Source organism: Synchiropus splendidus, chromosome 1 (assembly GCF_027744825.2).
Source record: "Synchiropus splendidus isolate RoL2022-P1 chromosome 1, RoL_Sspl_1.0, whole genome shotgun sequence".
NCBI classification, from domain to species: Eukaryota; Metazoa; Chordata; class Actinopteri; order Syngnathiformes; family Callionymidae; genus Synchiropus; species Synchiropus splendidus.
The window spans coordinates 23652703-23671474 of record NC_071334.1 but is presented as its reverse complement, the minus strand read 5'-3'; the positions used below and the strand labels follow the sequence as shown (position 1 = coordinate 23671474).

Below are 18772 nucleotides of genomic sequence, written 5' to 3'. Positions count from 1 at the left end.
AAATGATTGCCCTAGTGGTGTTAAGAAGACTGAGAGTAAACAACCTTGATATTTTTCCGACCGTAATGATCAGATACAAAGAGAGGAGCTCAGTCATCGGAACGCATCCAAGAACGTCGACACACCTCATTCCACAACCAAGAGAAGTGGAGCATTTTTCAACACTTTTGCCCGCCAATTCTTATATTTCTCAAAGCCAAGGCGCCTTAATCCAAAATCTTTTGAACGTTTTCCTCTGCACACTCGAAACTTTCCCTTTTAGTAGGTCGTCTCAATCACGTTTATGATTTCTCAGTCTGTTATCTGTGGATGAGATTAGATTGACTTTATTAGTCCAACAGTGGGACTTCAACATGTCACAGCAGCCAATGACAATAATGACACTGACACATATCAAAGATGCACAAACAGAGACGTCCACAAAGCTTCAGCAAAAAAAAAAAAAGTGAAGTCACAAGCTATGAAACAATAAAAACCCATAATATATAATCAAATATCATGATAAAACAAATAAAACACAAGTAAATAGAACATACATAGATAATGATAATTATATAAATAATAACTTAGGTATAAGTAGATACTAGTGCCACTGAAGGTGCTGTCCAGTGCCGTCAGGGTGAGACCGGTTGGTCATCATGGATAACAGCTTGGCCACAGTCCCCCTGTATCCAACCTCTTCCCCATGGAGAGAGTATCCTCTTAGTTGGAATGCCGTTCCATCGTCAGAGGGGAGAAATGGCCCCATCTGCTGGTGAAACTACCTCACTGCGCTCATTTATTAAAAAAAAATCCCCTTGCAAAATTGTAGACAGAAAGATATCCAACTATTTCATGTAGTTGGATATCTTCTATTTATAACACCCTTTCACAATTTAATCCAGCATTCTGACCCTCCAAACAAGAGAAAGCGCTCTTCTTAAATGGTTGCCATTTACGCGGTGACTCCGGACTGTGTGATACCGCCCTCTTGTGGACACTAGACATTATTAAATCGCCTTTGTGCTGTATTTTTCTAGTGTCTTAATTGTACTTTGGTTGATGGTGTGTCATGATTTATGTTGACTTCCAGCGCATTGAATTAGAGCTTTTTTCGGATTTATAATGATATAATTATTGTTGTGGGTTTTGGTTATGTGTTTGTTTAAAATGCGTCATTATTGTTTATTGAAATCATTTTTATGACTGAAGGCTGAAGGCAGACGTGGTGCTATATCTTATAATGAAGATTGACAAACCTCCACGTCAAACACGTCGCTCATGTAACGATGGCGTCATCCGTGTGTTTGCCTGTACATTTACACCTAGCTGTAAATAAAGCATCGTGGGACAAGCATCATTTGTTGTGATGTTAACCTATAATATTCCCATGTAAATAGTGCTTGGACCCCTCCCTCTGCATGGGCTGCTGTTGCCATGGAAACACCATGCCAAAGCTTCTGAGAAGGAGGAAGAAGCAGGAGTTAGACAGACAGAATGGGGAAGAGAGTAGTGAGGAGGAGGAGGAGACAGGATGCGTGAAGGAGGAAGAGTCAGGAGGAAGAAAGGTTGAAGAGGAGGCTGACATGATGCTCAGTCGGAAGGAGATGAGTATTTCCTCAGGGAAAAGGAAGTGGATGACTGATCAGAAAGAGGATGAGTTCAGGAAAAGGGGACAGATGGGGAAGGTCAGATAGAAGAAGAGATGGACAAGGGAGACCAAGAGCAGACATGTGACTGCCACAAGTCACATGACAGCTGTGGAACGGAGGAAATACTTGTTTAGTCGATGTCACAGAAACCAAACAGAAGCCATTCTTCAGGCCAGCAGAGGCAGTGTTGCTGTTTGCAGGTACTATAGGAGCTGAGCTCCTGTATAGTAGTGGTGGTGCAGTACGCAGCGCCAGATGTTCCAACACTTGGATGTAGTGGTGCGTCTGTGGTCCCGTGACCCAGACTGGACTCCTTAACATTCAGTCTCCTGGCAGATGTCCTCAAGCGGGACCTACCCAACCACAGTCACGTGCACACAAGCGTTGCATTCCACCTGGGTTCAGGTCAGCTGACCGCCTGTCTGCTCCAAACCCTCCAGACGTTTCCCGTCCTCCTCCTCCTTCGACTCCTGCTCTTCTCCTCACCTCGCCCCCCACTCACGCTCGTCGTCTCCCACCACCTCCTCCGCCTCCTCCTTCTCACGCCCCCCTCCTCCCCCCTCTGCAGAAATCGCCTCCATCTCTTCACGCAGCAAGATGGCGCAGTTGTCGGCAGCACCTCGGACAGTTCTGCCTCAAACCGTCCCGCAGACCCATGGAGTCTAGTACCGGAACTCAAGCGCCAGGAGATTCCGCAGGCCCGTGTCTCTCCACTGTCCTCAGACGGAACCCGGACCCGGAGGAAGAGGAGGAGGAGGAGGATGTCAGGACACACCGAGGTCTAGAGGCAGTTTTTCTCTCCTGCTGATGAAGATGAGGATGAATATGGAGATGCAGATACTGTTGCTGCTTCTGCTGCTGCTGCTTCTGATGATCGGACCGGGGTTCGCCCTCAATTCTCATTTTAACTCGGGTGAGTCTCGAAAGATGCACAGATCAATCTGTGAATCACGATTCAATTAATGTCCCGTAATTAGTCATGATCGATGACGTCATCGCCAACAGCCGCCGTGTCAGAGGTTTTTGGAACAAATATTTTGACTGTGAAACTTGAGTCTGGAAATGAAATATATCGACGTCCACATCTACAAATGAAGTGGCGGCTATTCATGTAAAGCGTCGATTAATGGTTAGAACCACATTCAAAAACAGAGAGTGTCAGATACGAATTCGTATTTTAGTAAAACCTGATGTCAAAATTCGTGTTTGGCGAACCACTGGAGGATTGCATAACAATATATATGTTCACCCTTCACCCCAGTTGTATGCGTATCTCTCTCTCTCTGTCTCTCTCTCTCTCTCTCTCTCTCTCTCTCTCTATATATATATATATATATATATATATATATATATATATTGCACGCACACTCACTGGAGTGGAAGAGAACGCATTGAAAAAAAAGTTTTTTTTCTCGTATTTTTACATTTTAGTAGTGTAGACGGACATCCTAGCATCAGTTGCTTAGCAACTGTCACTCAGATGGTTTCCATGGCAACAACATCCGCGGCAGCAGCAGTCAAATATTCTGTCCAGAACAAAGTCAGGATTATTTGTGGATCTGGATTATATTTGGATTGTGGTCAAGGTCACTCCAACCTGTGCTGCTAGGGCCAGGTATTCCTGTGTTGATCCATTTTGGTCTAGATTTGTCTTTGCCTAGCTTTGATAAAACACTCAGTCATCAACATGTTGCCTATTAAAGCCTCCAGTTGGATCTCACAGTTAGTTAAAGTTAGAATGACTGTTAGAGGGGCTAGCATAGCCTCAGTTTCAACAGAGGACATGCTTCATAGCATCATAGACACCATTTTAAGTCTCCACTTAGATGTGGACAAAAAACTATATATATATATGTTGATGTTGATTTATGTCAGTAAATCAATTTCAGAGAATTCACTCCTCTGCGAGTGAGTCGAGACTTTGGAAAAGCAACCGCCTGGAGAAAAACATCGCTGGGGTCTCTAAATAAACAACATGAATATTTGATGATAATTACAGCAGGTGCTTCTCAATAATGGAAAACTCTTTACAATGTGAAACTTTTACAATGTGAAACTGTGAAACTAGTAACCATCACCAAACCAGAACCAATTATGTTTGTGCCTTTTCTTGCATTTATGTACACTATTGTGTCCTGTACGTGTTATTCTTTTAATAATAGCTGCTGTGATCTAGCTTTCCACTGTATGTCTGTTGTTGTCCCATGTCTACCTTGTCCTGCTCTTCTGTCTCATCCTGACATCCCTTGTGAGGTTGTGACTTGTATCTTGACCTTGTTTTCTTGTGCTTTGTTTTGTCATTTTCGTATTATGTCTTGTAAATATTTTTGTTTGGTTGCAAAGTGTCTTGTTTGGTTGCGTTATGGCTTGTGTGTCTTGTTGTCATAGACATCTTTTGTCTTGTATTCTGCCTCAATTCATTGCATGTCTTTTGGTTTTCATGGCTAACTCATCTTCAATAAGCAATACTCGGTATTTAGTGCGTGGTGCGGACAAAGCCAGTCTTTTTTATGACTTGCTGTGATTCTGTGTGTCCTGCAGATGGGGCTCATCTCAGTGACCTCTCCTGGTCCTCCTCCCTGGCTGTGGTGGCAGTCTCATTGGCTGGTCTCTTTTCCCTGGTGTTCCTCACGCTGGCTTGCATCTGCTGCAAGAGGAAGCAACGACGAGGATTCAAGGTGATGATGTCACAGACTAACTCACATGGAGTACCTGGGTCCGTACCATGTTCATGTTAATGGCATCCATGTGGATCGGATCAGTGGTCTGGGTCAGACTTGTCGGGGTGTGTCCGACGACCGATGTGAGGAGGAGGAGGGGTCGGAGGGGGGTTTACCCATGAGGCCTTAGTGCATCCGGCCTCCATCTGGAACTGAAGCCGGGCACTCCCAGAGCAGGATGATGGAATTTGAGGGAAAAACAACAAGAGAGAGAAGCAGCTTTGTGTATCTGACAGTGAAGCAACTTCCTGTCAACTTCAGATGACATTGGACCGGACCTCAGCGTTGGAGCGTTGTTAGTAGACTGGGGTACGAGCAGAGTCAGGCAGCACTACTGGGGCGAGCCAGCACAGTTGGCAGTGGTTTCTTCCATTATTATGCAATTACAATGCCACATTGCACCACTTTGTTTCAGTAGCTGGCAAACTCTTGCTTTGTGCACCCAGTTACGCTTTTTCACATTAACGTCAATCATCGGTCGTGGCAGGGCAGTGTAGCAGAACTCATTTCATGGTGAGTGGAAGGATCTGGCCAGTCACAGCTGCAGTACTGAGGAAACCAGAAAGTTGTAGTCCTCCTGCAGAGCAACACGACATGGTAACTGGAACATCTCTTATGATGGAGTTTACTATCCAGCAGCGCCGTGATGGACATGCTGCAAACGGCATAGGCCTTTCACCGGAATGCAAATACATAGCGTGGCATTAAAATGGAACCGAAAATGAAGGCAGCTTTGAAAATGGCCATTTTTGACAGAATCTGTCGTAATTCTTCGTCCTACTCGGACCTACTCTGAATTGTTGTCAAATATTTCCTTGTCTGAAACAAAACAAAAACTGGGAGACTTTCTGTGTGAGATAGTGTCAATGTGAAAGTGTGTGTGTGAGTATGCGTTGATTAATTGTGTCCATATGAAGGTACATGTCCGTGTACATGTGAGCGAGGCACGCACATGTGTGTTCCACGTTTAGTGTATCTCATACAAGTGTGTATTTGGGGTGTGCATACGTGTGTGTGTGGGGCGAGGCCCTGCAGATGTTGAGAAGTTGCTCCAGATCAAGTGATGTCACAGCTTCACTATGTGACCCCTCCTGCACCCTCCGTTCTCACTGGGGTTTTTCTCCCTCACATTTCTGTGTGAGCTCTTCCCCCCTCACCTCCACACCACCCTGCCCCCCCCACTACAAAGCCTCTGCTCCTCTCTGGACTCCATCAGTCTTCAGGATGTAGACTTCCGAGCTTGTACTCATGTTGTGGGGGCGCAGGGGCGGTGGGGGGGGCCCTTTGGTGCCCGCAGGAGGAGGTGATTCTCTGTGTCCTCCATCAACTCACCTGATCAGGGAAGGTAAGTGGGGGATGCAGCGCCCTCCTGAGGGAGGCCTCAGAGGTCCAACGCTGAGTTATTACGTTTTTGGCGTTAAATATCACAAAATTCACCTTCAGTTAGAACTAAAATATCGCAAGCGTTTCTACTCTTTTTGACATGGACTTTGTTGTTGAGAGTTCGGTGTCTGGATCATTTTTGAACATTTGAGGAGATTCAAGTGACGGTGAGAGATTAAACATGCTTTTCTTTTCAGCTCTTAATCTGTCATTTGCATTTTAGGGCACAAAAATTCTCACACGCACTAATGCACATGCACGCACGCACACACAAGTCTTCACATGATCCTTTCACCCTCATTGAACATGTGGTTTCACTCACTCAGAATGCGTGTGTGTGTGTGCGCTTGCATGCTGGGGGTGTCATGGGTCGCATTTTTCCACTAAAGAGACGAAGACAGTTTCATTGACATCCGGTCTGGCAGTCGCAGTCCTGTGCCTCATCCTTCCTTTTTATTTTCCTCATATTCCTCCTTTTTTTCCTACTGACTCAACCTTAATCTGTGCTCTTATTAATCTTAGAATATTCTTTTCTTCCTCTTTTTCTATGTATCACATGACCTTCCTGCTTCCTGTAACTCGTCCCTTGACTGACTTCTATCTTCGTCTTCATTCTCTTATTTTCTTCCTAATACTACAGTCTCTCCAGTCTCATCCTTGCCATCCAGCTCCTCCTCTTTTGTCTCTTTCCATCACCATATATTTCACTGTAATCTTCATGCTTTGTCCTTTGCTTCCTTCCTATTTTATATTTACTTGTCTTATCCATTTTTCCCACCCTGTGCTCGCCTTCTTCTTCCTCTCTATCTCGTAGCCCTGTGCGTCTCAACGTAATAACATTTATCTCTTTGACTGACATATTTTTGCCACTCTATTCCAGGAATTTCGCAATGTGGACGACTTCCACGTGGATGTGTCCTCCTCACCTGTGTCGCTTGGCGGTCCAGATGTTTACATCCTGCCACTCACCGAGGTGTCGCTTCCAGTTGCCAAGCAACCAACCCGGTCAGGTGAGTCTTATGGTTTCAGAAATTGTCGGATTACAAACAGTATGTGAAACTTCGAGCACCCAAATACCATTTGGAGTCACATGATCACAACAAATTCAGGCAATGACTGTCAATATCACACCATGCGTCTGTTGACCATCTACAATAAGCAAACTGTATTTAACCAGGTCTAATAGATTTTAGATAAGAATCTCCCTCTCATGAAATGTTTTGGAGTCAGACACCTGGAGTCAACTCTTTTGTCTTCAGTCTAACCCACTTCAGCATGTCCTCTTTTTGAGAGCTATTATACGCATAACCTGATGGGATTTGGCTGGAGGCGCTTGACAACCACAGTTCAAGTCAACCATAAATGCTTACTATTTTTTTTATTATTTTAGTCATCTGAAAAGGTTGTTTCTAGCTGACTGAGTGATCCCTGCTGCACTGACTTCCATCAGTAAACCCAGTCATCCCTGATGTCTAAAGGCTCAGTCAGTCCTGCCACCCCTGCTAGTCTTCTACCTCGTCAGCTGATCGTAACCAGCGAAGGTCTCTGGAGTCTCTGGAGACCTGACCCGCTAACACAGCTGTTCTTTGCAAACACTGAGCTCGCATATGCTCAAGCCTGATGCAGCGTTGATGACTGTAAAGATACACAGGAGCTGGAACATCATATTCCTAAGTGGATGATGGGAATTCCATTACTGTGTCTGAGTGATCTGGAATGCTTTCAGACTTCCTGTCCACACGGACCACGCAGCAGCCCAAAGTCTGGTTTCAGGTTACGGCTGCCGGGCACTCAGCAACAATACAAACAACCGTCGGGGGAAACACGTACAACAGGAGCAAAACAAGATCATCAATCTAACAACCATGTTACTCTCACTATTCTGTAAAATGGGGTCATAGTCTTACACAACATGATCAGGATCAGATTTAGAACTGAGGCCACAAAGGATTTATTTATGGTGATATCAGTATGAATTACAACATAGAAACCACTTCTTTTGGAAGAAATCAACATGCTTTGGGGAAATATTTCTTTTGTATAATAATCAGCTACATATATATTTATATATGTATTTTTATACTTTTTTTCATTGTTTTTTCACAGAACAAATGGGACGGGACCCATTCAATAGAACTGATTCATTACTCTTGATTTCATTTTAACCATATTCATTTTAACCATATTCATTCAACTTACATGTAAAAAAACAAAACCTTGTGAAATGACATGAAACCATGTGATCGTCACAAAGATATTTGTCATCAAAAAGTCCATCCAGCAGCAGAACCAGGGGCTAGTAATATTCATCAAATTTGCTAAAGAAAAAAAATATATACTTGATGAAAACTGTTGAAAGAAATTGGAAAACTGTCATAAAATGTTCTAATTTTTCTTTTATGAACAGTTTTTACTGTTGGGGCCAGCAGCATCACTTTCTTCGTCAATTTTTCTTTTCAAGAACTCCTCCATTGTTGTCAACTATCACAGATTTGCAGCAGTCAAGTCAATTCAGTGACACTCTACTTCCATCATACGTGGCTGATGTATTAGAACTGAGCATCTCCCGGGCCTCACAGCCCAAATGTGTGAAACAAAAAACTTTAAGCGGCCCTCTAGTGGGCGCTCGCGGCCCAACCATGAGCCCCAGCCCTCTGGTTAAGAATCACTGGCCTACACCACTCCGGAACACATCTGAATATTAGCAGCTAAACATACATGCACCAGCAATAATGGCATTTTGAGAACTAGTACCGTACGAATTCTCGTTCAACGCTTCCGTACCATTTGTGTGATCTGAACTAAAGTCAGCGTTGGATATTAGCGATCCATGCATTCAGCTGTGTATCTCAAGTAAAAACCAAAAGGTTGTTGTCAAGTTGTCGCCATCCTGGTGCTGATGTCACGCAGGATAATGGTCCCAGTGTGTTGAACTAACTGGTCTTGACTGGTTCATGTCCAGCAGACAATGGGGCTGATTCTGCCTAAGGGGGCCAGAGTGGGCGTCAGGAATGACAGAGGAGAAGAGTCCAACTCATATATGAGCTTGTGGGGTCTTAAGGAGGTGGGAGGGGATAGATTGGATCTTAGCCATGACAGTTCTGTCGGGTCGTGTGGGAAGCACTTATTCGGACTCTTGTCTCGAAGAAGCTGATGATTGTTTAGTTATTTCACCGCTTTGTTCGTAAGCTTGTTAAACTTGACGATCTTCTCCGGGTTCTCCAGTGGAGCTGACCAAATCATCAGACGTGACTCGTCATGATCTTCTCTACCTGAAGGAAATTGGCAGTGGCTGGTTTGGAAAGGTGGGTCTCAGCGATCTTCAGCGGGGTCACAAAAGTCACATGAATGTTTCTGTTACTGATGATGTTGCTCCTTAATTTATGTAGCTAACAAGTTCTTGCATTTGTGTGTCTTTGCTCATACACGTCACTCATCACCATCCTCTTCCTCATTGGTACGTGTTGTCATTCACAATGTATTAACTCGTGTTTCATTTGTGTGTACTTGTCTGGCCTGTTTTTTTGAATTTCATTTCTATCTGCCTGTGTGTCTGTTCATGGTCATGTGCACCCGTGGTCATATGTACGTGCCTTTTTTAAATCATGATCTTTGTGAGTAAATGACAGCATCAAAGCTGAATATATCTTTGTGTGTATCCCGGTGTTCTGGTTCAGGTTCTGCTGGCTGAGGTCAACCAGGGTCTCAGAACTTCTCAGGTTGTGGTGAAGGAGCTGAAGTCCAGCGCTAGCATTCTGGACCAGATCCATTTCCTGGAAGAAGCTCAACCTTTCCGGTACGGACGCAGTTTTGGAACGCTTTCTGATTCATTTATACATCAGTGTGTTCATCAAAGACAAAAACCTGTTAGAACCAAGTGGCTGCTTTACGGTCCCAGTTGTTTGCCCTATCCAGCCCTCTGAGCGACCAGCAGAACACGCGGAGCTCCATTTTACATTTACCCAAAAATGCATTGCTCTCTTTAATGTCATGTTCCTCACACGTTGGAGTTTGAGGTTTTTGGAAAAATGTTAGCATCGTATAAGGGCGCCACCTGGTGGTTCAGACACGCACATGCCTTCCACGGGATAAGGATGGAACTTTACTGTTGTTTCAGAGATTTACATTTTATTGATATTAAACAGTTTGAATTTTCATTTATTTTATGAGAAGGTGAATGAATGACTAAATACATTAATGTGTAATGCAACACATGAAAATGCATTGATAGCTAAAAGTATAGCTTGCGAAGGTGTAAGTAACTAACATTGAAAGTGAAACGTGTGAATTTGAAGTACAATGTGTCGACTTCAATCTGCAGTAAGGACAGAAAACATACAGTAACACGACCTTTTTCCTTCAGTGTGCTGCAGCATTCATCTCTGCTCCGGTGTCTGTCACAGTGCACGGATGTGACCCCTTACCTGCTGGTCATGGAGTTCTGTCCACTGGTAAGATGCACATTGGCGTCACCTGCTGCATAAATCACCACAAATGAAACATCCAACAAGTACATTTGGGTTTTTTACGTTCTAGTTTATCGATGTCCGTTTGAATTAAAGGAGGTGTAAGACAAAATGGCAAAATGAGAGATACCTGTAGTGTGTTTTAGGGTAAAGAAATGTTTTGTTCAGATTTTCAAAGGGGCCCGACAGTGCCTTTTTCTTCAGTAATTGAAAGCCACAAACGTGCAAAGTACATTTGCATTCGGTTAAAATGTAAATGCTTGTATTTACAAAGTTATAGTTTAAGTACACAAAATGGCCGCCTCGCTCCAAAACTCTGAAAAAAAAACAGAAAGAGCAACAAGTTCAGTGGGAGAGTTCAGTCGAACCATTCTGCTGCCACGATCTTAAAAACAAATGTAATCCACAGAGCCTTCGTAGCGCAGCCCTTAGGGGCCAAAAAAAATTCTGTCAGTGAACAAATTGTGTAAAACCAAGAGCTTTGTGTAGTGTTATTTTACGTTTGTGCATTAAACATTGGCAACATTTATGGAATGAATTTTTGTTTTAATTTCATGTGTGTGTAATTCAGTTTATGAACAATTCTGACCATTGACCTTTCAATCAGGGTGATGTCAAAGGTTATCTCAGGAGCTGCAGGTCAGCTGACACCCTGACCCCGGAGCCACTGGTCCTCCAGAGGATGGCGTGCGACATTGCCGCTGGACTGCTTCACCTGCACCAACACAACTTCACCCTCAGGTGGCGCTCTCAATCTACCACTACATTAACTGTTTTGTTTCTTGGTTCCTTCTGGGCTCTCCTCCTGCAACAATATCCTGGTGCTGCCCGAGTGGTTCAGGTCGACTCCAGCATCAGTGATTTTGTTGCAGGCGGTCGCCAATGGCAACAAACATGACTTCAATTCCTGTTCACCTGGACAGATGTTCACTATTTCACTCCTGGAGAACCAGCTAATCTTTTATTAATAAAATCAATTGACCTTTTGTTTTTAAATGTAAACAAAACTTTCTGACAGATTTTTAACTCTGTAGGTGTGTTGGTCATCGCCACCAAGTTTGGTTTGAGACCAAGAACTTTTTTTTCTGCTATTGTATGTACACAGTGATCTTGCGCTGAGGAACTGTCTGCTGACTGCTGACGTCACTGTGAAGATCGGCGATTACGGTCTCTCCCGCACCAAATACAAGGTTGGAATAGCTCTGAAACATAACGAAAACACACCAGGGTCCAATATATTGTTAGCCAATTGTCTCCTTCTGCCTTCAGGACGATTATATGATGATGTCAGATCAGACGTTGATTCCACTGCGATGGACTGCACCCGAGCTGCTCGATGAAATGCATGGGAATCTTCTAGTGGGCAGTCAGACGCAGCAAAGCAACATCTGGTGATTCACTCTGGCTCAGTACAAGAAATAAACTTGCAGAAAACATCTGTCTTATCAACTCTCATGGCGATTTCATTTTCCTACTTTGCAGGACTCTGGGTGTGACAATCTGGGAGTTGTTCGAATTGGGGAACCAGCCGTACCGTCACTACTCCGACAGACAAGTCCTGACCTACGCTGTGAGGGACCAGCAGTTGCGACTTCCCAAACCTCTGCTCAAGGTGCCGCTAGCTGAGCGCTGGTGAGAAAGTGTTGGAAACCCCTCCTAAAAATGTCATTATTTTCCATGGGTCACACTTGACATTTCTGTCTTCTCACCACAGGTACGAAGTGATGCAGTTCTGCTGGCTTCAACCAGATCAAAGACCAACTGCTGAAGAAGTCCACCTGCTTCTTAGCTATCTATGTGCCAAAGGGGCCAGTGAAGCCGAGGAGGATTTTGAGAGCCGCTGGAATTCCATGTGTCCAAATCCTGGACACAGCAGCCACTGTGTTGCTTCTGTAACTTCACTGGATCAGCACTCGACAAACTCCTCATCCTTCCCGCTGCTTGAGCAGTTTTCAGGGACAGAGGGATACCATTCTGAGTCTGGTGATGACGTCCTCACCATTACAGAGACCAGCCATGGCCTTAACTTTGAGTATAAATGGGAGCAAGCAAAGGCAGAGCAGTCTTTTGGAAGCCCAGTCTCCTCTAACACTTTAGGACAAGTCGATCATCACTGTCAAGAAGCGTTTTACCCACCAGGTGGTATCGTAGGTGGCTGTCCCACCCATGGAGTGTCTCCTTCTTACTATCAGACAAACCACCTGCATGCTCCTGGGGTCCTTCCTGTCCTTAGTGCCCACAGTCCCTCAGTGAGCAGTGAGTACTACATCCGCATTGAAGAGCCAGTTGACAGCAACATTGACCCAGACTATACAATGTGCACCTACAGTCCAGACTTGCAGGACAGCAGCGGAAGCTTCTTGACGGGTAGTGTCGACTCTGGCGAGTGCATTGCGAAGAACATCGCACCCTACTGGGCTGCAGACGTCCATAAGTCAGAGCTTTATGATTCTAATGACTCAAGTCCGGCTATCTCCTTGACGATGGAGCCTCTTTTGGGTCAAGGAACCGACAGCAGCCCCCTCAGGCCTTGGGAATCCAGTCACTATGTGTCCTACAAGGACCGGGATGGTGGTTACTACTACGAGCATTCGTCACCAACACAATTGGATCACTATTCGCTGAGAGAGCAGCTCTTTAGTCAACACCGCCATGAAAGCTGGGGATCTAGGAGCCTTCGACAGGCACTGGGTGAGCTCGACAACCCTCTTGGGAGATCCCCGACTGCCTCCGGTCCACCACAACAGGGATATAGAGAGACATATTTGGACACTGGTCAGACTTCCATCATTGGCAATCACATGACTGGAGGCTACTACGACATGATGGGGTCCTTGAGGAAGACCATGCCAAGCCATACAGTGCATGACAGTACCTCTGTCAATATCAGCATGGAGACAGAGGGGCCACTTTTCATCGCACGCAGGGAAAGTGACACAGAGGATGAAGATGTGGACATATTTGTGGAGAGACAGAATTGTAATACTTGGCCCTCAAAACACCGACACGGCAATGCAAGTCATCACAGACGTGCAAGCCACAGTTGCAGGCAAGATGCCTACGTAGATTTTAACTACACCATGCCAAGTACTGACATTGAAGATTCTTGGCCAGAGAAACACAGCTTCCACACTCTTCCCAAAACATTTGACTACTTGGAAACCCACCAGGTCAGTGACAATAGTGCGTGCTTGGGCCTGACAAAACATCACCCACTAGTTCCAGCAGACAACTGCAACACGTACATCTACCTGTGCCAGGATGCAGAGACTCAGGTGCCCCCATCAGGAGAGTGTTACCATTCAAATTTTATGGAACCTCTTACAGGTCTGCTCGTCCAGAACAGCAGCTACGGCTATAACTTTAGTCCTCAACACTACATGAGAGATAAGGCTACAGACACACAAGGATGTGAAGAGATGCTCAATCTGTCTCCAGCTCCTGGTGGTCCCATTGTGGCCAAGCCAGTCAAGATCTGGCCAGAGACCAGTGGAGAGCAATATGTTGATCTCATGATTAATGAGTCGCCATTTAAAGAGAAGAAGGCAAATAAGGTGAAGGATAATCTTATATTGCAAAGTTGCGCTGAGCCAAAAGCAGAGGATTTTAGGATGACACAGTACAACGCGGCTCCACCTCCCTCTGACAACATGCATGTCATGGTGGCCCACACCGATTCACAGTCAGAAGTGAGCCACATGGTTGACAGTGGTATGGACCCGGGCGACTCCACCATCAGTCTTGTGGACATTCTGGACTGCAGCGATGACGATGAGGATGATGAGGACATTACGGATGACATCACTGATGTAACTTCTGGGATCTTTGCTGATGAGTCCAGTGAGGCGACTGCTTCCTCAGCCTTCAAGTCACTTCAGAAGCAGGTAGGAACTCCAGACTCCGTGGACTCCATAGATCTGCCATCCGCTGCTGCGTTTTGTGACGGCCTCAGTCCGGCGTCGCAGCCTTCCTGCTCACCCAAAGCCATGGACAGCGGCTACGATACTGAAAACCACGAGAGCCCAGAGTTTGTCCCCAAAGAACCCCATGAATCCAGAGATCAGAGTCCAGGAAAGTTGATTCTTGACATCGGTCTCAAGGTGGAAGAGCAGCTTAAAGCTGAGGAGACACCTACAAAGGAAGAAAACGCGTCGTTGAAAACCTCCCAATCGTGCGAAAGCGTTCTCCAGCCTCTAAGTGAACAGACTCCTCATCGGGACTCTGCATACTTTTCTGACCAAGAGAATGAACGAGTCAGGGATGAAAGTGCCCAAGTGCCTGAGACAACAATAGAGGAGGATGAAGATGAAGACAGACACAGTACTGATGAGGATGGAATAAAAGAGCATACAGGACAAGGGTACTGTGCAACAGAGTCTGGCCTTCCATTAGAAGCCACGCTGTCTGTGGATGCACTGGATGAATGGCCATCCCAAGAGGAGAACTCATCTCTTGGGGACTGGGCAGCAGAAGTGGTGGGAGCCATGGAGGAGGCTCTAGGTGCCCTGAATGTGGACCATACAATACAGGATCCAGAGGACTTGGAGAATCCTGGAGAGCCAACAGCCCAGGAGAACCCCAATCTGTCAGAGAATAAACCAGAGATCTGTAACACTTTTCCCAAAGACGAGGTAGCCTTGCAGCACATGTGTGGTACCCACCGGTTCTCTTCATCCTCTCCGCCCCCACAGTCCCCCCCTGCTGTTAAAAACCATTCTACGGAGCGCAGACTGTCTCACAGTGATGGAGATGAGGATGAGGAAACTGATGACAGTGACGAATCAGATGAGGAGCTGAGGAGCTACAGCTTACAGGAGCCCAGTGAATGTGAGGAGAGTGAGGAAGAGAGCTACCCTGTGCCCATTGTGGTCAGCGACAACAGTGAAGCGCACCAGCTGAGAAGCCTCTTGAAGATCCCGACATTGCTGAATATGGAGAACCTGGAGGACGGGTTGGAGCCCAGGACACTTAAGACAGTGTCTTTTTTTGATGACGTCACCATGTACCTATTTGATCAGGTGAGTTTTCCTTCCAAGCATAGATTTTGAATTGCCATGGTTCAAGTGGTGGTGCAGGTTTGATGAAATGATATCTTGCCTCTAGGACCATCTTTTTCATCCCACATTTGTTGCGTCTACAAGTTGAGCCAAGATACTGTATTTAAACCACCATTTTGTATCTCTACAGGAAAGTCCAACTAAAGAGCTGGTGGAGCACAAGTTCCTGTTGGGAACTGAGCATGAAAGCGCCCAGAGTAAAGTCCAGGTGAAGGCTAACACGTCAGACGACTCCTCAGATGGGAATATTTCAGAAGAGAGTAAGTTAACAAAACTCTTGGGGTCTCATCGATCAGCCATCTACAATCTCAACTGTAACTGGAGGTTTTTCCGCTACTAACTTAAAAAAAAAAAAAAAAACATCTCAACAAACTGCGTATGTAGCAACAATTGTGGTATTGATCCGCCTAAAAATCAACTTTAACATAGAAACTGAAAACTACTATCACACATGTACAGATGTGTTTAGGAGCCTGAGTGAGTGTGAAAGGCTGAACCGCTCTTGAAACGGGAGTGACCTCAGTGCGACCATTAGATTTCATTATCCCCAGAAGTTGCTGGGCTCTTGAGCAACACATTCTCACTCAAAAGGCCATTATTTTCAAGTGGACTTTCTAGGCGTTCCATGTGCTGCCAAAGTCAGTCTTGCCTGTGTCATGCTGCGCCAAACACAGAATAGTGCTCGATACCGTAAACAATCATGAAACTGTGTAGAGGACTGCAACTACAAGGGCTGGAGGCTCGATTGAACTTCAATCCCGAGGGACAGCTGGAGAACCCGAATGGGATTGACAGTTCTAAAGTGAGAGCAACTCTCAATCATGCAGTATCAGATGACACTACAATCGAGACGTCACTTTGCAGTCGCAGCTCAGGTTTCACCTTCCATCCATTATGTTTGAGTACAAAATTGCCTTGAGATGAAAAAAGCATAATCATCACCAGTGTTTAAGGCTACGTATGTGTCTTTTCCAGGCGCAGGGTACGAGTGGGAGGATGATTTCTCGCTGCTGCCATTACCAACATCCAGCGACTTCTCACCTCCACATCGTTCCACCTCTAGAAATCAAGACCCGAAACCAGCAGAGAGGTTTTCCCGCTTCACTGTCTCCCCCTCCAGTGTGTCGCGCTTTTCCATCACTCAAATCACAGACGCAGACTGTGTGGACGGTGAGTCAGCCACCTTTTGCCGAATTCACAGAATTTTATTGTGCGGCGAAGCTTAATAAATATTCAATTTTTTCTGTTTATCACATCACTACTTGTACAGGCCTGACTTTTGCGTGATGCATTTTGGATTTGTTTTGCAGGAAGCAGTGAGGACGGAGACAAAAACTAACCAGTGGGAGATTCAAAGCTGAACTTCTGCTTCAGTTTTTGGGCATGAACACTTCACAACAGAAATAAGCTGATCAAAAACACTCACAAAGAATTGAAATGTTATATAAAATATTACTCTATATAAATATATAGATATATTTAAAGATTTTTAAATCCAGGGAATCTTGTTTGTGGAATTCTATGTATTTTCCAATCACACAAGTAATAATGGATGTTTGCAGCAGAACTGGTACTTGCCAAACATTCAAAAGATTTGACGGAAGTTCCGAGTTTACTGCGACAAGGGATTTTGTAATCCTGTTTACAGTGGATCCCGGGGAAGAACTGGACGGAGGATGCACGGCCGTTTATTTAAGATTTTATTTACTAATTTATTCATTTATATATTGTGAATGACTGTTAAAATTCATGGCAAATGTGAAAATTGATTGAAGATTTTTAAGTTATTAATTCAAAAATATGCATAAATAGGATATTTATTTACTTAAATTAAGTCATCAGTCTTGGCCCAAGGTTTAGCATTTACACAGGTGGATTGTTGTTTGCTATCACCTTGTTCAACTACGATTCTCCTCACTTGCAAGATCCAGTCGTCTTTTATGGATTTTAAATTATAGGACTTTTCAGACTTTGATTTCCATTTGAGTCCCACCATGTGTGCTTTTTCTAGGAACAGCAGGCTAGCAGGTGATGGACACTTAGCCTGATGCCTATTATCACGTCAGGATCCTCAGTCTGACCTCCGACAACTGGAGTTATACAGGAGACATGGTATGAGTGAGATCTACATGAGTATTAGCAGCATATCATTGTCTAATCTGTAATTTGTTTGCCCCTTGAAAATAACATTTGAATAAGGATGAGACATGGGTCAGAACCAGCACTTGATCATGTCGATTTTCAGTCATCCGTTTCACATCTTTGGGCAATGCATATATACTGGTCTGTCAATGCAGGACAGTTTACAGTGTCCGCTGGTAACATCACTGTGACATCCAAGGAATGAGGTGAAAACGCGGCATCATCAGTGGCGTGGTCCTAAACCTTGGCCAAGACGGCAGATAGTGCTTTTAAAAATGACCCTATTACAACACAGGATAGTTGTGACTTTTCAGGAACATGAACACTACAAGCTTCGTCGGCAGACGTCTGCATGATCTCTGGTTACAACGATTAATTTCATGCCTCAGAGAGAGAATTAGGCATCTCAATTTTAGTGAAACGTTATTGTTGCCTAAAACTTAATCGGATCAGATCAAACTTTTCTACAAAAGCATCAGAGTACGATCGGCTCCGATGCTGTAAACCATTTTGTAAACCAGGAAGAGGGTTCATTTGGCAGCTGTACATGAGCTTTAAAGATTCACGCTTTTCATTGCTGGTGTTTTCTCATCTGAAAGAACAAACCTCACTCATTTATAAAAAAAAAGAAACTTAGAAAGATTTTATCGATTTTCTAAATACAAAAATGCTCATGCGTGTTCTGGATGTCACTAAGCTTTGGACGCTGCGTTGTCTCTGATATGATATAAATTATGTTGGGACAAGTAGATGAGTCTGTCAGTGTCAAATGGTTTTTGACGTCCGAGGTGACTGAAGTTGCTTCACAGCGCCAGAAAGACAACAATAACTGTTGGAAAGTTTGATTTATAGTTGCCACAGAAATGTTGTTTTCTGGGTTAGAGGCAAAGGTTGTTATAGAGGTTGAGTCACATGGTCTGTCAAATTTTCTGTTTCTTCAAACAATAAAGTCTGTTTTACACTTCTGAGATTTCAGCGATATACTTCTGCAACCCCAACAATTTTATCTTTTTTTTTTTTTTATCACATAAAAGCTCCACATCTCTCTATTGCTGCAATGGCTTTTCCCCATAAGTTGCATGCATCTCGAAATTGCATCCACCAAATCGGGCGTGAGCAGTTACTGTCACCGTTCCGTTCCAGATTTACACCTCAAACTAATATGACAATGGAAATGTGGATCTATGCTTGTAACTGATAGCTATTAGGTATCCTGACCTGGTTAGGGTTGAAGTTTTAATTTCAAATGGCTTGTCCCAGGCCTTCGAAAATGGGGGTCTAGTTTCCCAAAGTTGAAACACAGCCTCAGTGACGCAGGGTTCTTTGCTGCAATCACAACGGAAGAAGCATATGATCTCTTACGTGATTGGATG

At 44.5% G+C, this 18772-nt stretch overlaps 1 protein-coding gene across 1 annotated transcript; it reads left to right on the top strand.

The window, feature by feature from the left end:
* The first annotated feature begins 2108 nt into the window (after window positions 1-2108).
* aatkb (apoptosis-associated tyrosine kinase b) lies at window positions 2109-18626 on the top strand. The gene is made up of 14 exons (XM_053871462.1): window positions 2109-2544; window positions 4173-4309; window positions 6615-6744; window positions 8960-9039; window positions 9412-9530; window positions 10098-10185; window positions 10808-10941; window positions 11306-11390; window positions 11470-11591; window positions 11683-11832; window positions 11915-15218; window positions 15388-15517; window positions 16233-16427; window positions 16568-18626. The coding sequence occupies exons 1-14, from the start codon at window positions 2439-2441 to the stop codon at window positions 16594-16596; spliced, it is 4809 nt and encodes a 1602-aa protein (XP_053727437.1). The 5' UTR covers window positions 2109-2438; the 3' UTR covers window positions 16597-18626.
* The last annotated feature ends 146 nt before the right edge of the window (window positions 18627-18772 follow it).